The sequence below is a fragment of the Peromyscus leucopus genome, chromosome 12 (assembly GCF_004664715.2).
Source record: "Peromyscus leucopus breed LL Stock chromosome 12, UCI_PerLeu_2.1, whole genome shotgun sequence".
Lineage (NCBI taxonomy): Eukaryota > Metazoa > Chordata > Mammalia > Rodentia > Cricetidae > Peromyscus > Peromyscus leucopus.
The window spans coordinates 62,282,351-62,306,677 of record NC_051073.1 but is presented as its reverse complement, the minus strand read 5'-3'; the positions used below and the strand labels follow the sequence as shown (position 1 = coordinate 62,306,677).

Below are 24,327 nucleotides of genomic sequence, written 5' to 3'. Positions count from 1 at the left end.
GATCCCCTACAAGGTGCAAAGCCCAGGTTCTGGGATGGCAGCATTAGGTGGTCTGGTTTTCAAAATGAAAGGAGGTGTACGGAGGTATAAAACAACAGACCACACTGCTCCTGGGCCGTTTTCAATCCCCAGCAAAATGGTCCATAACTCTTGCAGGTTGGCGTGGCAGGTGTTAGTATGAACTCTGTGTAAGGCGTGAGGAGCCTGGGCCTTGAATACATTAAGGACCTTGGGCAAGGTCATGGTAAAAAGAGTCAGGCTCTGGTCCAGGCCTGACTTTGCTCATCTACTCTCTCAACGGTCTGCCATTGGGGCCTCTGCGTGTGACCTTTAAGGAGATAACAGAATGCCAATCAGTGCCGTTGCAGTCCGGAAAGGCCGCCACTGTCGTCATAAAACAAACAGGACCTCTGCGTATGCTGCTTTCTCAAGCTTCCAGGTCCTGGCCTGTGACAGGTGGCAGGTGGCTGGCACCAGGAGAATGACTTTCTCTTGTTGCAAGGCAAACTCCCAGAGTCAACAAATGCCTTAGATCCTGGAGGAGAAACCAGCCGGACAGGAGCGGGGACACCTGAGAGATGGACCTGCCCTCTGTAGTCAGCCCTGCCCAGGAAGCCAAGCAGGATTCCATTCTCCCTAGGGTCCTGCCTCTACCCCTCTAAGACCCAGGAGCTTCTGTGTCCCACGTCCAGGAATGCCCCATAGTGCTTCTGACAGGCGTCCCTCCCTTGGGCTTACCCAGGACTTTGAAGCACAATTCAAAACCCAGAAAGGAGCCAGGCAGGGTGACGCACACCTGCAATCCCAAACGAGGCAGGAGAATTGCTGAAAGTTTTGAGGTCAGTCTAGGCTACATATTGAGTTCTAGGTCAACCTGACTATTCCGAGTAAGACCTTGTGTCAGAAACCACCAATGCAGGACTAGACAGATGGCAGTGAAGAGCATGTACTGCTCCTGCAGAGGACCTGGGTTTGGTTCCTAACGCCTACGTCAGGAGGCCCACAACCACCTAACTTCAGCTTCAGGGGACCCTTCTCACCTTCAAGGGTTCATGCACACATGTTCACACACACACACACACACACACACACACACGCACGCACGCACGCACGCACGCACACACACACACAAGCAGGCATGCACATACTCCCAAGTAAATATAAAAAAAAAAAAAACCAGAACTTTAAACTTTAGAAAATATATTTCAATGACCAGCTAAATATTACCATTGCCTCTCTCGGGGACAACATTTGCAATCTTTCTGGCCATTAAAGTTTTAATAAGAGGGCTGGAGAGATGGCTCGCTGGTGAAGAACATTTGCTGCCCTTCCAAAGGACCTGAGTTCAGTTCCCAGCACCCACATCAGGCGGTTCACAACTGTCTGTAACTCCAGCTCCAGGGCATCTGACACCTCTGGTCTCTGCGGGCACTTGCCCTCGTGTGCACAGATGTGCACACAGACCCACACCTACAGAAAATGAAAAACACTAAATTTTTAAAAATGTACCTAGAGGAAGACAGCCCTGTAGAGTGGTATTTTGGATAAAGAAAAAAACTGTCGGACTAGAATTCCATGATTTTCAGAGATGACTGTCCACTGGCCGTGGAGGAGTTTAAAGGAAATGTCAATGTGCCCAGCTCCACCTTAGACCTGTCAAGTGAGGAGGTCAGAGTCCACGGGGCAGGTCCCCAGGTGGGGTGTTCTGAACCCACTCCTAGATGTGGAGGACAGCCGGGGATTGGGAAGCACATGCCAGTCCAGCCAATCCCTCCTTGAGGCGGTTGGCCTCTGGCGCTGGAGTCCAGACCATGAAATATGTTTTTGTACACACACATCCTGACAGTGCACACACATCCTGACATCACTGTTGAACGTTTTCAGCCTGCTTTCACATTTCTGTTCTGCTTTACTCTGCCCAGGCTCCGATTCTCCCCCGACTCCCCCGCTTCAGACTTTCAGATAAAAGAAGTTATCTTCTCAACCTTCCTAACGCTGTGACCTTTTAAAACAGTTCCTCATATTATGGTGACCCCCCCAAACCATAAAATTATTTTTGTTTCTACCCCATAACTGTAATGTAAATAAATACCTGTGTTTTCCAATGGTCTTAGGTAACTCCTGTGAAAATGTTGTTGGACTCCAAGGGGGTCGAGACCCCCAGGCTGAGAACCAACCCTCTGCTCTAAGCCATGACTTCTTTGCCAGCCTTCATGCAGAGGGCAGCTCTCCGCGGCAGCCTCTGGAAGGAAGGAAATGAACGGGGCTTCTACACACAGCTCGGCTGGGTGAAAGGCACAGAGCTACAGCCTCACTCCGGCACTGGTCCACTGGAGCTTGGGTTGTTACTCAGTTGAAGAAAAAGAGTTCAGTAGCCGTATTGTGTGTTTACATAACTGGCTGTGGCTGGAATAACAGTGAATCCAAACAGCAAAACGGAAAGGAAGTATTTTTTTGTGGGGAGGTCACTTTTATCATGGTTGGAATTTTTATGTGTTTGCTCTCTATTGCTATGTGACAAATTACTCCCAAACTGATTTGCACCGGACGGTGGTGTCGCACGCCTTTAATCCCAGCACTGGGGAGGCAGGGGCAGGCGGATCTCTGTGAGTTTGAGGCCAGCCTGGGCTACCAAGTGAGTCCCAGGAAAGGTGCAAAGCTACACAGAGAAACCCTGTCTCGAAAAACCAAAAACCAACCAACCAACCAAAAACTGATTTGCTTCGAGCAGCCACTATCTTTTATTCAGTCTGTAAGTCAGGAATTCAGAACAAGCACAGCTTGCTCTCCACCGCCTGGGACCCATCTGCCGGGGGCTGGAATCACTTAAAGGCCTGCTTCACTCACAGTCGGTTAATCCTGGCCATGTCCTGGACCATCTCTCCGCACACCTCACAACGCGGAGTCTCAGGGCCAGATGAACACCTGTTGCCTTTGTGTTTTGGCCTGTGAACCCCAACAGCGTTACTTCTTCCATTTCGTTTGCCGGCCGAGGCACTTGTGAAAGCCCACTCGGGTCATGAGAACAAACGGAGGTCCATCTCCTCGGGGAATCTCATTTCCTATTTTAAGAAAAGCAGATGTGAGGGGATGTGTTAGTGCAGCCATCTTGGGAAAATACCATCGGCCCCACATTATTTGTCTTTCTAACTTTCTTAGTCGTTTCCGCTTCAGATTCTAAAGTGACATGTACTTATTGTAAGGGAAAAAAGTCAATAAAAATCCAGATGTATCTATCAAAGCGGGTTTCCTCTCCTACATCACTATCTTGGCTCCTCACTGGAGAGAGAAACACAATAGATTGATGGTGTTTTGTGTGCAAATGATACGCATAGAGACGTGGAGTATAGCACACCACTCACATTGTCCTACATTTTTATTGGTTATATGACAGGCAGGGCTCAGTGTCAGCACACCGAAAACCACCTGACACAAAACATTGGCTGACCTCGTGTGGCTCCGTCCTAAAGTAACCAGTCTTCTGCTAATGCGTTTTAGGCTCTCACGTTTTCAACTATGACAAGCAAATGATGCAGCGAACACCCTTCTAGTAGGTCACATAGGGTGACAGCTTAGAAATGGAGATTTTTCTTTTATTCTAAGACTATGTAAGATACCATTTTTGGGCACAGGAAGGTTTTTTAAGGGTGGTTTTTCTTTTCTTTTCTTTTTTTTTTCTTTTATAAATTAAGTTGACATCAAGCAGGGCATACTATTTTTTTTTGTTTGCAAACAACTGAGTTTCTCTACTTAGCCTTAAATGACATGAACACACGTGTTCTAAGGTTTAGAAGACACTTAACAAGCTTTGAAGGAAGCAATTCTCCTTTATTTAGAAAAGGGTTAACCGCAGGAAGTAGTGGTTATAAAGAGAGGTGCGTTTCCGTTTCCCAGGTTGTAAACTCAGGCTGAGGTGAACTTGAATGTGGATTTCCCAAAGTTCAGGTAGATGCTCAGCAGGAGGCTTCCCCCCCCCCCAAAGTTGGCAGCAAACAGGAACCTAGTTAAAGTAAAAAAAAAAAAGTGAGGAAGGAAGAAAGCTTTACTGGCTGGGCAGGTGACCAGATGGCCATGTGTGGTGGATCTAGCAGTATACCATCCTGTCTGTCTGTCTGTCCATCGTCTTCTCACAGACGGCTAATCTGTGATTCCTTCGAGGGGAAGTGGCGGGTCTTGCTTCTGGCAGACATGGGTTATGAAAACTCCTCTGCAAGCTGGGGATAAAGCTCAGGGGTAGCAGAGAAGCCTAGCCGGGGACAAAGCTCTGGATTCCACTCCCGGCACTGGGAAGCCCAAAGTGAAAACGAAACCCCACCAACACATGAAAACCTAGTTTCCTGCAGTGCGGTGCCGCGGATGCTCACAGCCGAGAATGGACGTTGGGGACTTGGCGCTCAAGTGTGGCGAGCCAGGAACAAAATGATAAATATTGTCCTATGCTATTTAGAGGCTGGCTATATCGAGAGGAGACAAAAAGATAGGAAGTGGGTGGGGGCGGGGGAGCGCGCCTTTTCTGTATGGGGGTGATGGAAAGGGCTTTGGACGGAGCGGCGCTGGCTCCTTGCGCAACGCGGTGAGCGAGATGAACCACGCCGAACGGTGCGGTGAAAAATGGATCAGACGGCAAACTTTACGTAAGACACCTTCGCAGCACCAACTTCGCTGGGGCAGCAAAGAGAGGATAGGGCGCCGCCAGCGTTCCCGGGGCTCTGCCTTCTCTTTGTTTTAAAAGAACAGCCTCTATTTTTAGGTGTTTCACACAAAGGCTTGTGGGCGTGGGAAGTACTCCCAGCTGCCCTCCCGTTGCTCAGAAGCCCACATGGAAGCCTCGCAAGTTATTTAAGGTTTCGGAACTGTGCCAGCTTGAAAATGGAGATGATTTAATCTCTCTGTAGGTTAATTCCCCTCTCCCCACTGCACCCCCAGGCCCTGGAAACCTTATTTCACCCCTAGGGAAGGCAGTTCGGGGCGGGGGGGTCCTTACTGAAGTGGTGAGGGTCATCCCCCTGCCTCTCAAGCATGCCTGGGGCGCTTTCTTGTCCCTAGAAGCTCCGTTCCCTGCCTGTTCGGTGACACCTGGCTGAACCGCCGCCCTTCAGGACAGGTGGTGCCCGGGGCCCGGGTCACCGGTCCAGATGCTGTGCGGGGGCGCTGGGGCGGGGTCCGTGAGCCGCAGGGCAGGTGACCCGGAGCGCGGCCACGTGGCGGGGCGGGGTGGGGCGGGCGGGGCCGCGGGAGCCCGGGCCGGAGCAGGTGAGGGCTCGGGTGCAGCTCTGCGGAGGGCAAGTGCGGCCGGGGTCGTGAGGACCTGACCCTGGCCCCCAAAGCCTCACCCCGCAGCCCTCAGCTCTTCTTGGGGTGATGCGTCCCACACCCAGCCCTTGGACGGGAATCTTGCCCAGTTCCTCTCCCTTCATTCGCTCTGGAATCTTCTCCCCGCAGGATGGGGGAGCAGGGTCCCCTCCGCCCTTCTCTCTCGCTCCTTTTCTTCTTCTTCCAAAGGACAGGTTCCCCCAGGAAAGCCAGGGCCGACTCCTCTGGTGGGCCAGAACTGCGCTGTCCGGGCATCTTTTTCTCAGCTGCCCTGTGCTGGCCAGGCTCCGGGGGACTCTCAAGACACCCTCCAGTCTTCCCTCTCCCCCTCTGCCTAGGGTCCATTCCACCTTCACTCACCACCAGCACGGGTTCCAGCGAGACCGCCATGCCCTTTGCTCTGGACAACGTGTTCCCTAGGCATTGGGAATGGAGTGTGGGGCTGTGTCTTTAAGGGCTGGGCGGCTGGACAGTCACCCTCCACCCCATCCCCGTCCCCCGCCCCATATTTCAGGAGTTCTAGGAGCCGGGAGTTGTAGGGGTTCCTGTGGCTTTGGTACAGCAGGAAATGAGCAGGTGGGCTCTGGATCAGGATTGAGGTACCAAAGGGCCATTGGGGACGGAGTCCCTAGATGGGGTCAGAACAAGGTTTCTGCTTCACTCAGGGTCTTACTTAGTGCAAAGGAAGACTGGACAGAGGAGAAGCCGCAAGGGAGGGAGGAGCTGGCCTGACCAAGAGTGATGTTTGCTTTCCAGGTGGTCCCCCCACCTAGAGTATCAGGACCTCACTTCCTGGAGAATGGCCCAGAGGTCTCCACAGGAACTCTTTCATGAAGCAGCCCAGCAGGTAAGCCTGGGGTAGGGATGGTGATGGAGCTGCCCGAGGCGTGTGAGCCAGGTGCCATCAGGCCAGGAGCAGAGGGGGCAGTGCAAGATTTTCAAATCTCAGAAGTTTACTTAGGCGTCGAGAAAATACTATGGGCAACCTTTAACCATGTGCAGAAAGTCTTCTGTGGCATTGTTTGTAAATGCTCTTGGTCCTCCATCCTCCACCTTGTCATGGGGCATCTTCCTGGAATGGAGCAGACTCAGATGTTGTGAACTCCTTTTAATATCGAATCAGACCGATGTGAGAAAATAAGTTGATTTCTGGGAAGAGCTCGTCTACTGAAGTCAGAGGGGTTCTGGGCTCCCTGATGTCGTCTGCTGGTTTGTTTGTTTCTCTTAAGCCCTTCCTGCTGGTTATTAGTTATAGTAAATATTCAGCGTGTGGTCGATATGGAATTGAAGGACTGATCCCTTAAGAAACGAAAGCCCATACCCAGGTGCTGATAAGATCTCTGCCAGCTGTGTTCACTCACCCTGGCGGTTCATTGCCCTTGGATTTCACTAATGCTTTGTAGTGAGGCGGGAGGTTTTCCTGCATTCCCAGAGGGAATAAGCCCTTCGGAAGGGGAGAATCAACTCAGAGCCTCTGCAGATAGCAAGAGCGGGGTCTGGAGCCCAAAGTCAGGAGGTGGTAGGGGAGTCCAAACTGTTCACCCCCTTGTCATATGCGCAGGTGTGTGTGATGGAAAGCTGCCTGGTGACAGGCAGGCAGTAAATGCTCAGTAAAACATACTACTCCTCTCCCTCATGGGGCGCGCAGAATTTATTCCCCTGGCCTTGGCACACGGCCCTGGGAGTGGTCAGGCTGCTTGGACATGAATGACTAGGAACTTAGAGGGTACTTCATCACAGGCTGGGGTGTAGCTCAGGGGTACAGTACTTGCTCAGTGCATCCCACAGCAAAAAGACCAAACGAAACACAGCAAGATAATTACTCTTGGCTAGAGCTGTCGATTCCTGGGCAAGGGGCTTGGGGCCATGTTCTTGGTATGCTTGGGGGACCCTAAGCGAGCTTCTTTTTATTTTTATTTTTATTTATTTATTTATTGGTTTTTCGAGACAGGGTTTCTCTGTGCAGCTTTGCGCCTTTCCTGGGACTCACTTGGTAGCCCAGGCTGGCCTCGAACTCACAGAGATCCGCCTGCCTCTGCCTCCCAAGTGCTGGGATTAAAGGCGTGTGCGCCACCACCGCCCGGCTTCTTTTTTTTTTTTTTACATTACACTGTATCTATTTATTTGTGTGTGCACATGCCACTGCGTGAGTGTGGAGGTCAGGGGACAGCTGGCAGAAGTCAGGGTCCGGGTCGGCAGCTGCTCTTTTACCCACTGAGTCCTGTCACTGACCCTCAGAGAGCTTCCTTTGTCCAGGGTCACATATGTGTTGGCTTTGACCAGTCTCTCACATAGTTCCCCTGTGTGTTCTTCGGGTAATAAGACCCAGTATGTGCCAGGTGTGGCCTCAGTCCTATAATCCAAGCACTTTGGAGACTAAGGCAGGATGATTTTTGAGCTCAAATTCAGCCTGGGCTACATAGCAATACCATATTTTAAAAGCGTGTGTGTGTGTGTGTGTGTGTGTGTGTGTGTGTGTGTGTGTGACTACATACTCTCAACATTTGTTTATGGTCTATCCTTTGTTGTTGTCAAATATTTATATATTTATTATATATACAGTGTCTGCATGTATGCCTATAGCTAGAAGAGGGCACCAGATCTCATTACAGATGGTTGTGAGCCTCCATGTGGTTACTGGGAATTGAACTCAGGACCTCTGGAAGGGCAGCCTGTGCTCTTAACTGCTGAGCCATCTCTCCATCCCCTATGGTTTATTCTTAATAAGCACTGTGTTGATCATGAAGAAGAGTCCCAGGTAGGAAACAGGTGGTCTCAAGGAGTCTAACAGGATGAACGAAGAAGACAACCCGGTTCTGTCTGAGGGGATATGATCGGGTGAGCTCTGGTCCTCTCTCCCCTGTTGAAAACCTTCAGTGGCTCCCTATATCCACCACGAAGTCGGGAGTCCTTTACTCACGCCTGCGCGGCCTGGTGTGGTCTGAATCTCCAGCATCTCCCTCTCCTCTACCTCCCAGGCAGACCACGCCACACCCCAGTGCTGTGTCTTCCTCTGGTCTTAGCTGATCCTTTCTCACTAGACTGGTTCTCATTGGAACCCTCCCAGTACCTGAGCCCCGCCTGGCATCTAAGTGGACAGTGAACGTCAGTTGACTGGCCAAACGAACCAACAAAAGGCAGTGATGGTGCCAAGCCAGTCAGCTCCAGTTTCCAAGGAGAACGTCCACTTTCAGAAGGTGTGCAAATGTTGCCCTTTATGTAAACGGTTGCTGCCTTTGAAGCCACAGCTCTCTGAGTCAGTAACCACAAATCCTCCGCTGCCAGCAGCGATTAGGCCGCAAGGGCCGAGGGAAATCTGTTTCCTCATGCTCCAACTCTCACAAAGCTACAAAGGGAACTTAACGAAACCTCTCTCCCTCTAAAGAACTCAAGATTCAAAGGTTAAGGTGGAATTCTGTTCACCCAGAGCTCCTTCTGCAACATTGGGGCATCCATCTCCAGCCTACAGGCCCCTAGTATTTGACAGACTTCTCAGTGAAGCAGGAAATTTGAAGGACTGTCCTGCCTCGTATTGGCAAAGTTCATCAGTCGCTTTTCTCTGTGTCCTGCAGAATGCCTGACAGACTCTTCTGTGAAGCAGGAATTTTGAAGGACTGTCCTGCCTTGTTTCGGCAAAGTTCAACAGTCTTTTTTCCTGTATGTCCTGACAGCTGTCTTTTGCTTCTCAGCAGTCAAAAAATTCAGAGTCAACACAGACAGGATCCAGACTACCGGTGTATTTCCCACCTTACGTGGCTTTTTTCTTTTACTCTCTCTTTAAAGAATTTATTTTATAAACTATTCATTTTTTTTCCTATGATATACTTCGCCTTTTTTTAAAGAATGGAATTATTTATTTATTTATTTATTTATTTATTTATTTATTTATTTATTTATTGTGTATACAGTGTTCTTCCTGCATATGTCCCTGCAGGCCAGAAGAGGGCACCAGATCTCATTACAGATGGTTGTGAGCCACCATGTGGTTGCTGGAAATTGAACTCAGGACCTCTGGAAGAGCAGTCTTAACCCTCCAGCCCCCCTTTCCTTTTCTTAAGCCAACACACATTGTTAAACACACTGTGACCTGCTTAGAGGTTTGTCTGTCTGGACCTCTTTTACTTCGCATCTCTAGTCTTTTTTGACCACAGGAGCAGACTTTTAAACCGCTAACCCACACCTGGATTCTCCACATGGCTCTCCGCTGGCTCCGCCTGCTTCTCGAGTTGGGAAAGCCAAACCTAAAGCCCGGCACCGCCCAGAGATTCATGACTGAAAACTGCATCCAACCTTCCTAGCTGGGGAAGCCAGTCCGGTGCTGCCACAGGCAGTTTGTACTTAGCCTGCCATTTTTTTTACTTAGCAGCAGTACCTCTTAAAGGAGCCGTGTCTTTTTTTTTTTTTTTTTTTTCATAGCTTCTCAGGCTATATGGAAATACAGCCCACATTGGAATGCAAAAATGTTGTTTATTTCTGCTCTTTTTTTGGGGAGCCTGACACCCAGCTCCCAAATAAATACACAAATGGAGGGTTATTCTTAGTTATAAATACCTGGCCTTAGCTTGGCCAATTTCTTGCCAGCTTTCCTTAATTTAAACTATCTCAACTACCTTTTGACTCCGGACTTTTTCCTTTCTATTCCCAAATATTTTTCTTTGTTTCTTACTCAGTGACTGGCTGTGTAGCTGGGTGGGTGGCCCTGAAGTCCTCCTCCTTCTCTGGCTGCTTGCTCTTTGATCCCCCTTTCAGATTCTCCTCCCTGCCTGCCAGCCCCGCCTGTTCTTTCTCCTGCCTCACTATTGGCCGTTCAGCTCTTTATTAGACCATCAGGTGTTTTACACAGGCACAGTCACACAGCTTCACAGTTAAACAAGTGTAACACAAACAAAAGTAACACGCCTTAAAATATTCTACTACATGCAAAGGCCTCTGTGTCACGTTCTCTCCTAAACATCAAGTGACTATCCAGTGTCCAGCACCAATGCCTCTGGTGTTCACTGTATAGACACTGAAATCCATCACTTTTTAAAGAGTTTATTTTTAGTTATTATACAAAAAATTATTATGTTGTATGTGCTTGTGATTGGACTCCTCTGCTGCAAGCCTTTTTTTTTTTTTTTTTAATGTAGGCTCCCTCTTTATCTTACCTCAGTTTCCAGTTCAAGCTTTTTGTTGTGGCCATCGGACCCACTGAGATCTGACCAGCTACCCTTCTCATTGTACCTGGGCCACTGCACTTGCTGCATAGCATGGCGATGAGTCATGTCTATCCTCTTTCTTTAGGGGAGCATCGCGAGCATCCTCAATGCTCACCCTCGCTGGTTGTGTGTCTGGGATTGGCTATGCTGCCATTTGCCTTTGGGTCTTGAAGTGTTGGTAGAATTAGGGCACGTGTTAAATTTGGGAAACGCATCCTAGACGAGAGAGGAAGAAAATGATGATAGCCAATTAGTGAGCACTTTCTTCTTCTAAGCACTTAATATCCTTGACCTTCACATTCTGGGATGGGTCCAATTACTTTGGTTTGATGGACAAGGACTGGAGGAGCACTTCAAGTGCAGGCATATCATCTTTTCTGGTCTGTGCCTTCTGCTCCAAAGTTACGACTAAATCTACCCAGACAGTAAATCAAGGCCTCTGTGGGAGACAGAGTAGCAAGGTGGCTAATGTCTTTGAAGCTGAACTCTGGGAGTGGTTGGCCCTCAGTAAATGTCCCTTTACTCCAGCCATGGTGTTTGGAAATTCTGGGAAGAGCTTTGGGACCTGAATGGTGTGAGGAGGCGGAGCCCAGTAGAAAGATGGGCTAGGGGGTGCTGGGCAAACCCTTCAGTCTTGACCTCCTTTCTCTTCATCACCATGAGTAGGAAGCAGCCCAGGGCTGTGAGTTAGGGAGAGAAGTGGAGGACTGGATTCTTGGTTTAGCTTTAAGTATTTTAGGATTAAATAGGGGTAGGAGTGTGTGTGTGTGTGTGTGTGTGTGTGTGTGTGTGTGTGTGTGTAATGAAATCACTGAAAAGGGGTTGTAGATCTAAGGGTTAGCAGTCTGGTGGTCAAGGTCACGGTGCAGCAGCCTGGGCTCGATGCTGACTCTACCCTCTGTGAGTTTGGGCAGGTTTCTTACATCACTGAGCCTGTTTCCTCACCTTTGAAATGGCTATAATGACCGAGCCCTCTTCTAACGATTAAGAAACACAAAGGAGAAAATTCATGTAAATTATCACATGGGACTTGGTTCATAGTAAGCCTTCGGTAAACAGTGGCCAGAAATAGCCCTAAGGTAGGGAGGCGACATTTAGTCCATGGGGCAGCTGTATACATGACCAGGAGGACCAGCTGGCAAATGGACGCATGATTTAGCACAGCAAAGTCAGGCAGAAAAAGGACAAAGGCAGGAATGTCAGATCCAGCGTGGCACTGGGGAGGAAGTGCTCCCCGGTGTCTGAGCCTGCCGGGGTCCCAGTCTGTGGACCTCGCCACCCCCATCCTGCCCTTGTCTCTTATGATGTTTGCCCAGCAATGCTTGACTTACAGCTCTTCCCCTCTGTCTTCTCCAGTCCACGTAAGTTAGCTTGACCAGTAATGGAAAGAAAGTCGGGTCAAGTTAGAGCGCAGTGGTCAGCCAGAAGGTAGTGCTGGTAAGAGAGATGTCTTAGTCGGGGTGACTACCGCCGTGATGAAACACCGTGACCCAGGACAACGTGGAGAGGAAAGGGTTCCTTTGGCTTACACTTGTATTTCACAAGTTCATCATGTAAGTCAGTCAAGGCAGGAACATGGAAGCAGGAGCTGATGCAGAGGCCATGGAGGGTGCTCCTCACTGTCTTGCACCTCATGGCTTGCTCAGCCTGCTTTCTTATAGAACCCAGGACCACCAGCCCAGGGGTGGCATCACCCACAATGGACTGGGCCCCTCCCACATCAATCACTGATTATGACAATGCCCTATAGGCATGTCTGATTTTATGGAAACGTTTTCTCAAGTGAGGTTCCCTCCTCTCAGATGACTCCAGCTTGTGTCAAGTTGACATAAAAACTGGCTAGCACAAGAGGCAAATCAAAGCAAATATGTCAGGGGGTCCTCAGAGATCCTACGGCCCAGCCCCTTGCTTAGCATGTCAGAGAATAAGCCCAGAGATGTCAAATTGCTTACTCCAAAACATGTAACAAGGAGTGTCAGGGCTAGGCTGGAGCCAAGTGATGACTTCAAAATGCCAGTCAGGGATGATCCAGTCTCCAAGTTACAGTATTCTACCTACCACACATGGGTGCTGGGCTGTATCATTAAAAAACAAGACAAAACGAAAAGAAAACTCTCCGCTCTCATTTCTGAGTCCCTATTAGCCAGTCCACACCAGGTTTGGTCAGGTGGCCAAAGTCAGGGATGAGAGAGACCCAAGACTTCCACTGGGGTTCTGCAGGAACAGGAAGGCAGGGTGTATTGAACAGTTTGGAATGGGCCAGTCTGAAGAATTTCTCTGGACTCTGGATTGTAGCAGTGGTCTCTATTTCCCTAGTAACTGGCCCTGGGATAGTTTAAGTCCAAAGAAATATTGGCTTGGTGTTCAAGAGTTAGTGACTGCGGCTGTAGACTCAGAGTAGGTTTGTTTACAGATGGAAGGCACATTCCTGGCTAAGCCCAGGCTCTCCGTGATAGCCAGCAGGATTTGATTTTGCCTACTTGTGAATGGGTGGCGGCTCGGGTTACTTCAAATATTTGCATTGCCTTTTGGAACATTTCATCCATGGCCAGAAGCAGGGGGAGACTGCTCTCTTTGTCATCTATGTTAGATTGGGGTTTGGAAGGGGGAGTCTAGATGTTAACGACGCTGAAGTACTATTCTTGTAATTTCAGGGAGGTGCCACTAGGTGGTGCTTAGGCGCTGGTCTGACTTCCTGGGGGAGGCGCTATCTGAGTTTTAGCTTCATTTCATACTTTTTCTGACCAAAATATCTCTCTTTATGAATGAAAATGAAAGAAAAGGAGGAGGACACGACTACTCCTACAGTATGGAGATGTTCATTGTAGATACAGTGGGGGAAGCAGGCAGCGGGAGGAGTCCAGGCTGAACATGGCTGGCAGGCTAAACTAAACCTCAAGAGGAAAGAGGGGAAGGATGAGCAAAAGAGAGCGGCCAACCAAAAGACGCGGCCCAGACCACGAAGCCAGGAGACCTGAATGGCTGATTTATATAGCGATCAGGATTAGGGAGGGGAAGCGGAAGCCCAGCCCTGGAAGGGAAGAGGTTTAGGGTAGGGGGCGGAGTAAGAAGGCCTGGGAGGAGCCACAGGTGCTGAGCTGGGAGGAGCCATAGGTACAGCCTGATGCTGGGAGAGCTGGCCAGCATTCGCTTCGATACGTTAGCGGGCACCTAAATTAGCCCTTTGCCCCGGGTTTCTGAGACCTAACACCTCAGGATAGTAGCTTACACACTATAGCTCTATATTCATAGAGCAGTGTGAGTTATGCTAAGCAAATACACATATCTCAGTATACTTCAACTGAATATCTCCTTTTGCTCTTCAATAATCGTCAAGTATAATTACATCTACTACAAATCAATATCAGATTTTCCCGTCTGGAGGTTTAACGCCCTATTCAGAAGGTGCAGTGTGGTGGCGGTGGTACAGGATAGTTCTACAGGAATAGTCTTTGGAGGCAGCACTCAGGCAGCCTGCAATGCACGCCAGAGAGGACAGTGAGTTGAGCTACCACTTCTCAGGGGAAAGATCCTGTGTTAGTCAGGGCCTGTCACTACAAGGAAATCCCTGAGCCAAGTAACTTACAGAGCTTTTCTTCCCCACAAGCAAAAACCAAAACCAACCAAACAAAAAAGAATGGGGATAGAGGGATTAAACAACCCCTCATTTATATGAAAATTTGGGATGCTCTTCCTAGCTCCCCCCACACCTTGTAAACCACACCTGTGGTCGCCATGGTTACTGGCTGTACAAGTGCCAGAGCTTACTGACCCGCCAGGGGCTGTGGAGACCTAGCACCCTTCTGTAAGCAGGAAATAATTGTGTCCTTGCTGTAACATGAATTCCCATATTTACAGATTTTAACTCAAAGAAAACAATGTCATGGCTCATTTGAGACATTTTAATTTTATGTGGCTCTTGGTTAACGAATAATGGGAAACAATAGCAAATTACAATTCATTTTAAAGGCACAGAAGCCTGGAAGCAGGCATTCATTTTACAAAGGACTTTATGCAACGCGTTTAAAATGTGATTTGGAAGGAAGAAATTGTCCTTGTGACCCAGCCACTGAATACCATAAACAGATTTACTGACATCAGCTCAGCAAAATAAAGCCAAACAAACAAACAAAAAACAAAAACCCGGATCTGTTTAAAATATTTCTAATATGCAGTTGTTTTTTCTTGAAATAAAAACCAAGTGTTTTTGTCATTGAAGTACTTCATGCGTGCAGGAAGAAGCCCTTAAGCATAAACAAGGGCGTGCTGTCAAAATCCCCTTCTTCCCTGTGGTTTCCCAGGGCCGCCACCGCAAGCTTTCTGGTCTCTGTTTCCTCTGCTGCCGATCATTAGCACTTGAAATCAAATACTGATACCTCAGTTTCCGGGTTATTAATTTACTACCAGTTTACTTATTGCTTCCTGATACCAAAAATAAGACCTTGGCACACCTGCTGACCGTCGTCCCCCGCTCTCCTCTCATTTCTGAGTTTCGTCGGCTGGCTTGTGGTTTTGACGTGGTTGAGTTTACATGTCTGTGTTTTCTGTAACTGTAATGAGCACTTTCTTCTTTAATATAGTTGGTTCTAAGTTTTAAGCCAGCGAACGGTGTTTCTATGGTGAGGTTGTGCGCATGCGCTCGACTGGATCACCAAGGGGCCCCACAGACTGGATGTCTTTGCTCTCTGAAGTCTTGATTTCTTTCTTTTTTTTCACTTGCTCATACGCTGCTATCTTGATTTTTTTATACCCTTGTCACCTTTGGGGGGGCTTCTTTTATCTTTTGATTGACTCATTTTTTCCCCCACTCATGGATCAGAGGTAACAAATTAGTCTTTGGTTTCTGACATAGAAACTAGGGGTGTTTTTTCCCCTTCTTCTCTTGTACTTCAAAAATGTCATTTTGCAGCAGATTGAGTACAGAATACATATGAAAATATGAAAAGCCAGGGCTGCTCTCAGGCTGCATATTAAGATTTGTAAAGTGTCTATCACTGTCTTTCTTCTCACAATAAAAAATGATTTTGTGTTGCAAAATAGTTCTTCCACTAAAGCCATCTATCTTATTAAGAAAAAAACTGTTACATTAAATAAATTCTTAAACAACTTGAGTTCTTAATATGGTAAATATTGGTAGATACTAGCCCACATAAGCAAATCCTCTGCTTCCCAAGTGCTGGGATCAAAGCTGTGCATGACTGTGCTTGGCTGATTTTTTTGTTTTTTTGTTTGTTTGTTTGGTTTGTTTTTGTGAGACAAGTTTTCACTCTGTAGTCCCCACTGGCCTGGGACTCACTGTGTAGCCCAAACTAATGGCAATCCTCCTGCTTTGGACTCCCAAGTGCCAGGATTACCGGTACAAGTCACCATGCCCAGCTAAACGTGACAGTCTTTAAATACGCGTTCAGTTGTTTGGTAGAGTGTTCTGAAGATTGTGACCTGCTCCTTCATGCTTAGTTTGTGAGTCAAGCACGCTGACAGGAACCCCACTGATGTGGGGGTGTGTTCTCCAGGCATTGTGGTCCCACGGTGATGTCACCTGGTACATCAGGTGGAGTCTCATAACCAATAAACCAGTTGTGAGAGCTGCTCCGAGACCCATAGCTTTGGCCCTGTGGAGAGCTGGCCGTCTGTGGGTCCTGTGACTGGCTGTCACTGCTTCTCGGCTGCAGATGGTAGTTTTCTAATTCCATGAATTCCTCCCCCACACCTTAGTTTGTTTTTCAATGTAAAAAAGGGCTGTCTAAACCCAGCATAGCACTCTGGAGGCTGAGGCAGGAGGATTACATGTTCAAGGCCAGCCTCGGTTACATAATAAGACTGGGTCTGACGAAAGGGTGGAGGTGGGTTCTTGTTTATTTCAGTTTGTTTATTTGTTTCTATCTGCATGGACTCAAACTTTTCATTTTTTAATTTGTAAATTTTTATTTTTTTATGCACATGTGTTTTTTTTTTGTGTGTGTGTGTGTGTGTGTGTGTGTGTGTGTGTGTACCAAGTGTGTACCAGGTGTGTACAGTGCCTGCAGAGGCCGGAAGAGGGTGTCGAGTCTCCTGGAACTACAGTTACAAGCACTGGAGATGTGCCTCTTGAGGATGCTGGGCACTGAACATTGGTCCTCTGCGGTTGAAGCAAGACTATCAACTGTTCAGCATCTTTCCAGCCTTCAGATTTCCTTCATCTTTTCATATGTGTTCATGTTTCTGTGTGAATGTGGGGATGTGCATGCCGTGGTTCACATGTGAAGGTCAGAGAACAACCTTGTGAGTCTCTCCTTGCCTTCCATGTTGCTTGGGACTGGGTCACTTTATTGTGCACCACTGTGAACGCCAGGTGAGTAGCCCTTGACTGTTTCAGAATTCTCCTGTCTCTGCCTCCCATGGGGAGCTCTCTGCGGCAGCAATGAGATCACCAGCTTTGCATCAGTTCTGTGGGCTTGAACTCAGATCCTCACACTTGCATGACAAGTATTTCACCTTCTGACTCTCTCCCTAGCCCTGGATCCAAAATTTTATTCTACTGCTATTATTCTATGGAGTTACTATTATTTTTCATTTATTTGGTAATCACTGTGCCACATATGGCTAGTGAGAATCCTTCAAATCTGGTTCCTGTGTTTTATTAACATTTCCTTGTTTCCCTTCCTTCCTTCCTCCCTCCCTTCCTTCCTCTTTCTCCTTTTTAAAAAGCAACTCCTTACTTTGATGTAGAATATTTAACTATGCAAAGATGTGTTACATTTGTTAATGCTGTGGACTATGACTTTAACTGGGTAAAGATGTGTTACATTTGTTAATGCTGTGGACTATGACTTTAACTGTGTAAAGATGTGTTACATTTGTTCATGCCCGTGGACTATTACTTTAACTGTGTGCTACATTTGTTTATGCTGCATTTGTTTAACAATGTAAAGATGCGGTGCCTTTGTTTCACCTTGCCTGCCTAAGGCACCTCATTGGTCTAATTAAAAGCTGAATGGCCAATAGCTAGGCAGCAGAGGGATAGGCGGGGCTGGTGGGCAGAGAGAATAAATAGGAGGAGAAGTCTAGGAACAAGAGAGAAGAAGAGAGAAATGGGTGAAAGAGGGGAACACACCCAGGGCCAGAAGCCAGGCATGAGAAGCAGTGAAAGTGAGATGTATAGAAGAAAAATAAAAAGCCCTAAGGCAAAATATAGATACAGAGAAACAGGTTAATATAAGTTAAAAGAACTAGCCAGAAATGAGCCTAAGCAAGCCTGAGCATTCATAACTAATAAGAACTCTCCATGTCATGATTTGGGAGCTGGTTGGTGGCCCCAAAGAAAAAGCATACTACGTCTGACACCCAGTGTGGGGCTTGAACCCACAACCCTGAGATTAAGTCTCATGCTCTACTGACTGAGCTAGCCAGGCATTCATAACTAATAAGAAGTCTCCGTGTCATGATTTGGGAGCTGGTTCATGGCCCCAAAAGAAAAACCCTGGTACATTACTTTCTGGTAGGAGCTACTGTACATTCTTCCTATAATTGTTTTCCCTGAACTTGCATTGGCAACTTCTTTAAAGAGCCCTGGTTCCTTAAGAACGGTATCCAGAAGTGAAGACCTGAGTTCTAGGCATGCCCTTTGCCATAGGAATGTCTTTGCTTGTAGATCCTTTAGAGGGAGAGAAGGAGGATGAGTTTGTACGCATCACATCAATACTTACCTTTCTCCATATATATACACACACATATACATATATATTAAAAAACATAAAGTCAAACTGTTAGCTCTAGTTCCATTTTCCCACAGAATGCATTCTCTTTTTTTTCCTTAGTTGGAACCTGAGGTGGTTATTTATTTATTTGTGGGAGCCCGTTTTCGGGTTCCTCGTGGCTTTACCCAGCAGGTCCATATAGAGGATGATTAGGACCACAGGGCTTGAGTGCAGGTGTCTGAGATGGTCTGCACTTGGCTGTGCTGGGGGAGGAGGTCTTTTGCTCCACCCCTTGGCGTCTCTGTAAATACCCTGGGGCAGAGACAATCAGGGCCCTTTGGAAAATGTTCTAGGCCCTTTCAAGGCTATCCTTTATTTTCTATCTGTTTATCTCCACAAGATTCTCCGCAATAAATCCTTCTATCTAATATTTCCTGCTGCTTACACTCAAGAAAACTCTGGGGAACTGTGGGGTTGGTAGGTAAACGCCCACATTTATCTATCTATCTATCTATTTATTTATAGTGTGTAAATGTGTGGGTGTGCATGTGTATATGTATACAGTATGAATGTGGAGGTCAGAGGACAACCCCCATGGGAATCAGGTATCTCTTTCTTCCTTGTGGGTTCCAGGGATCAAATTCAGGTCATCGACATGGGCACCATGTTTCCTTATCTAGTGAACCATTAGCCCTGAGATGCTTAATTTTGACTATCAATTTGATTGCATTGAGAATTGATTAGTAAATTGATTAGGCATTTCCTGAGACAGATCATGAGTATTCTCAACTAGTCAACTGATTAATTTTCTGATAGATCCATAATATGGCCATGTTGAAGTAGGTTGTGGTGAAAATAATAGGAGAGAGGGATTTGTGTTGAGTGAAAATGAGTTCAGGGCGGCTAGAGGCCTGTGAGGAATTAGTTCAGTGGGGGTGTGTCCTTGGACTGCATCTCCTGCTCTGGCCTCTTCCTGTATTTCCTTTTTCACACTGGTCAGCCATGATGTGGGCAGCTGCCTTCCACTACACATGTTGGCTGCTGTGAAGCTCTGTTTGAGCACATGGGCCCAGCAAACATGGGCTGAAACCACACAATAAAACAAATCCCTCCTCCCTTAAGTGGCCTTGGTCGGGCATTTTTGTCCTGAACCAGACATTGCTCCGTTGGATTCTTTGTCCTCTCCTGCCGAGTGTGCTGTGCATCCATCATTGGTGAGGTTGAAGAAATCCTTATCGATGTTTAGGCCACCTGTGTTGTATGTCCCCTCTACAAAGCTTTCACAGCGGTCGTCCCAGAGAGTTAAACTTCGCACATTGCCCATGATGCAACTGTGTTGTTGTCTGTACTTGTTGTGGTACCCTAGGTGGCCTATGGCCCCTAAACTCCTTGGTCACCTAACCCTGGTGCTCAGCTCTCTGTCCCTGTGATCTAGCCCTTGACGCCTGTTCAGCTCCAGGGTCAAGGAATGAAGTATTCCAACCATTCCATTGCATCACGGGTCAGCAGCAGCTTGGGCATATCCTCTGATGGCCAGTTAAATAGTCAAGCCACCGGAAAACGAGCTACAGGTTCCTGTGCATGAGATGTAATCCAGGGAGACCCACTCCGTCTCTGCAGGAGGACTCTGGGAAGACCGCAAAGGTGTGTCCTGCTTCAAGCCACCCCTGACCTGTCTCTTTTTCATCCCGTTGCCAGAAGAGCGACAAGGTGTTCTCTCACAGTTCAGGTGTGTTCATTAAAGCCTGGCAGGTGACTGTGGGAACGAAGGGGTCAAGGACCTGCATTCATGTGGCGCCTTTGGCAGGAGTGTTGTGTCTTACTTAGCTCAGCTTGCTGGTACAGGAGGACAGCACTTCCCTGTTTGTATTGGGAGAGTCTCTTTCACGTACCTCCCTCTCAGAACTGAAAGCCATGGTTATCTCAGCGTTGGCTACAGACCTTTAATGCAGACAGCCAGAATCTGGCTTCTTGACCCAGGGGCTTGGGAACGATTCTGGCAGTGAGCAGTTCCAGGTGTACTCGTCCCAGGGACCGGACTCCCGTTGGCTTCTCAGAGGACTCAGGGTCCTCAGGAGAGTGAGGGGCCCACATCTAAGCATCCTTTTCTGTGCTCTTTCTGAGGGATTGATGTTACAGTTTAGCTCCAGCTGTTATCTTGACACAGAGTCACCTGGGCAGAGGGAACGTCAGCTGAAGAATTGCCCGGATCACGCAGGCCTGGGGCTGTGTCTGTAAGGTCTTTTCTCAATTCGGAATTGGTGTCGGAGGGCTCAGCCCACCGTGGGTGGTGCCATCCCTTGGCAGTTGGGTCTGAGCTGTGTAAGAAAGGTAGTGGAGCAAGCCAGGGAAAACAAGCCAGAAAGCAGTGTTCGTCCGTGACCTCTGCTTCAGTTCCTGCTGGCTTTTCCTCCATGATGGACTGTAGCGTATAAGCTGAAATGAGCTCTTTCCTCCCCGAGCTGGTTTCGGATGGGCTTATGACAGCATCCCAAAAACAGCCTGGGATGACAAACTTGTTCCTCACGCGTTCATCCTGCTCCGCCAGCACATCTGCTTCCGGGGGGACCCTGCACCAGGCCCTCGTCCCTCTACCACTTCCCGTTGCTCAGCCTGCGTGTCCGTGTGAGCCGGGGAATGGGAGTCTTGGGGTTTCGGAATTGCTGAGGGCAACTACAGTCTATAGTCGTTAGTTGCCAACAACTGGGATCAGAGCACCCCCTGACACGCCCCCAGAGCTGGTGCCTCCCATCCTAGCCTCTTTTCTCATCCTTTCTCTCCTCCTCCAGGGAAGTGAGGGGAGCATTGACGTGTGCTCCCCTTGGTTCATCCGTTCCTATTGCAGACGACGGTGGCTCTGCCCCTCATAATACCTGAACCGGCAGCCGCTGTGCGGGTCTAGTGGTCTGGACCACACCCTCCTAGACAGTAACTGGGACAGGCATGTGGGGAGCGTGACATTGCGTGTGTGGTGAGGCTGCACTAGGTGCTGGTGCTTCTGTGGGACGTCTGGGAGGCAGTGTCGCTTCCACAGGCTCTGCAGAGTTAACTGGAGCCTCTGTGGTACCTATTGGCATTTTATGCTAAGCGTCTCCACCCCATTCTCTCTCTTTGCCTGTCTGCCTGCCTCCTCCTCCCCTCCCTTCCCCTCCTCTTTTGCGGGGCTTTAAGGGGTCTTTCTCCCTAAGAACACTGGAATTGTAACTGTGGGGGAAGACTTCGGATAGCCTTTGACCACTTTTTAAAAATGGCGGAAGCCTCCCTCCCCGCATCCTGAAACACGCAACTGTGGCTCAGTCACCAAGCCACTTCAGAGCAGTTCTGCCGCCTTTCTCAAGGTCAAGTGTCCTGAAGTGTGAGCCTGCAGTAGACGTAAAGCACTCTTCCGGGTGATGTACTGGAGTGTGAGGTCAAGGCTTTCCACAGCCTCCTGAGTGGAAAGATGAGTGAGTAGTCACATGGGCATTCACGGGGTAGACCAGATGGACACAGTTACGCCCAGAGTGTTAGGGCCCAAATTCAGGGAAGAGGAGGACACATTGCCTTTAAGTGAGTGTGATGTGGTGTAGAGTACAGGTCCCACCATCCGGGCCTGGGTTGGAGCCCCAGCTGGAAGACTTAAGACAGCCAGGCGTCTCCTCAGCTCTAGAGAGGACCATCCCACCACCCCCAGGGCTCTGTCTCCCAGGGCTGTGGGGATTAAAGGAGCACAGAGCACTGATTTGGAAGCAGACTGTTAACTCTTTCCACTGCTGACGGCTACTGTCTCTAGGAATAATAGATCTGGAGCAGGCCCTGACAGGAAGCTGGTACATGCAGAGGCAGCAAGTTGGGCTGTGTCCTCAGCTCCGAGACTGGGATCCTAGTTAACAGTCCTGCGTTCACCAGCCCTGTCCCTGGGTGGTTCAAGGACAGTCTCAGGTGGCAGACGCCCCAGTCACTGAGCTTCCTTCCGCACTTGTGGTTTGTGAAAGACAGATGAATTAGTAATGAATAAACAGACGTCAGCGGAGCTGAGAACCGGCAGTCGGGGCTGACCAGAGTCTCACAGGGCCTTCCGCACCACGGCCTAATTAACTCCCCAGTTATTTCTGGGAGCCTCCCTCCCCCCATCCCTCCCTCCCTCTCTCCCTCCGTTTCTCCCTTTCTCTCCCTCTCTCATTCCTTTCCTCCTTTGCAGTCTCCCTGCCTCTTCCTTTTCCCCTCTCTCATATGTCTTTAAAATTAAATTGTATTATATTAGTGTGTGTGTGTGTGTGTGTGTGTGTGTGTGTGTGTGTGTGTGTGTAGAGGGAGAGCAAAGGGGGAGCGCACATGCCATTGCACACACATGGAGATCAGAAGTCAACTTTCAGGAAACAATTTCTCTCCCTGTGGGAACCAGGTAATGAACTCAAGCCATCGGGCTTGTGTAGGAAGCTCTGCTAGCTGCCGGCCCCAGGTTAAAATGTCAGTTAACCATTGGTGGCGCACGCCTTTAATCCCAGCACTTGGGAGGCAGAGGCAGGCGGATCTCTGTGAGTTCGAGGCCAGCCTGGTCTACCAAGTGAGTTCCAGGAAAGGCGCAAAGCTACACAGAGAAACCCTGTCTCGAAAAAAAAAAAAAATGTCAGTTAACATAAAGTGTGCACAGTGTACATGGTACAGTACACTACTTAAACACCACCAGGAGTGATCAGAGGGGATGCTTAGGACTTCCATGTCCATCGTTCTTTGTGCTGGGAACCTTAGGCTCCTCCCATTGGGCATCTGTGACAAATCACTGGAGACCATAGTCTGTCAGTTCCTCCTCCCCAATCATGTGCCTGGTGCCCATTATCCAGACTCTTCCTCCCTCCTCCTGTCTCCTTCCTCTTCCTCCTCCTCCTGTCCTCCTCCTCCTGTCCCCCCTTCCTCCTCCTGTCCTCCCTCCCTCCTCCTGTCCTCCCTCCTCCTGTCCTCCTCCCTCCTGTCCTCCCTCCTCCTCCTGTCCTCCCTTCCTCCTCCTGTCCTCCCTCCCTCCTCCTGTCCTCCCCCTCCCTCCTCCTCCTGTCCTCCCTCCCTCCTCCTGTCCTCCCTCCCTCCTCCTGTCCTCCCTCCCCCCCCCCCCCCCTCCTCCTGTCCTCCCTCCCTCCTCCTGTCCTCCCTCCCTCCTCCTGTCCTCCCTCCCTCCTCCTGTCCTCCCTCCTCTCCTCCTGTCCTCCTCCTCCTCCTGTCCTCCTCCTCCCTCCTCCTGTCCTCCCCTCCTCCTCCTCCCTCCTCCTGTCCTCCCTCCCTCCTCCTGTCCTCCCTCCCTCCTCCTGTCCTCCCTCCCTCCTCCTGTCCTCCCTCCCTCCTCCTGTCCCCTCCTCCTCCTGCTCCCCCCCTCCCCCCCCCCCCCTCCTGTCCTCCCTCCCTCCTCCTGTCCTCCTCCTCCTCCTGTCCTCCCTCCCCCTCCCTGTCCCCCCCTCCTCCTGTCCTCCCCCTCCCCTCCCCTCCCCCCCTCCCCCTCCTCCTCCTTTCTCCTCCCTCCTCCTGTCCTCCCTCCCTCCTCCTGTCCCCTCCCTCCTCCTCCTGTTCTCCCTCCTCCTGTCCTCCCTCCCTCCTCCTGTCCTCCCTCCTCTCCTGTCCTCCCTCCCTCCTCTGTCCTCCTCCCTCCTCCTGTCCTCCCTCCTCCTGTCCTCCCTCCTCCTGTCCTCCTCCCTCCCTCCTCCTGTCCTCCCTCCCTCCCTCCCTGTCCTTCCCTTGTTCTGGCTGGTTTTGTGTGTCAACGTGAACGAGAGTCATCAGAGAAGGAGCCTCATTTGAGGAAATGTCCCCATGCGATCCAGCTGTAAGGCATTTTCCCGATTAGTGATCAATGCCAAGGGATCAGCCGATCGTGGGTGGAGCTATCCTTGGCTTTGTCTTTTTTCTTTTTTTTTTTTTTAGATTTATTTATTTATTATGTATACTGTCTGCATGCATGTGTCTTGCAGCCAGAAGGGCACCAGATCTATTTCAGGTGTTTGTGACCATGTGGTTGCTGAGAATTGAACTCAGGTCCTCTGGAAGAGCAGTCAATGCTCTTAACCACTGAACCACCTCTCCAGCCCGGTCCTTAATTCTTTAAGAAAGCAGGCGGAAGCAGCCGGTAACCAGTACCCCTCCACTGCCATCAGCTCCTGCCTCCAGGTTCCTGC

General features: G+C 49.2%; 1 protein-coding gene across 1 annotated transcript in view; it reads left to right on the top strand.

Moving 5' to 3' along the window:
• Window positions 1–4,514: 4,514 nt before the first annotated feature.
• The window catches only part of Slc12a8 (solute carrier family 12 member 8), a 163,053-nt gene continuing 143,240 nt past the window's right edge, over window positions 4,515–24,327 (top strand). The window contains 2 exon segments of the mRNA XM_028886362.2: window positions 4,515–4,634; window positions 6,070–6,160. Coding sequence (XP_028742195.1) covers window positions 4,612–4,634; window positions 6,070–6,160 — 114 coding nt within the window. The 5' untranslated portion in view covers window positions 4,515–4,611.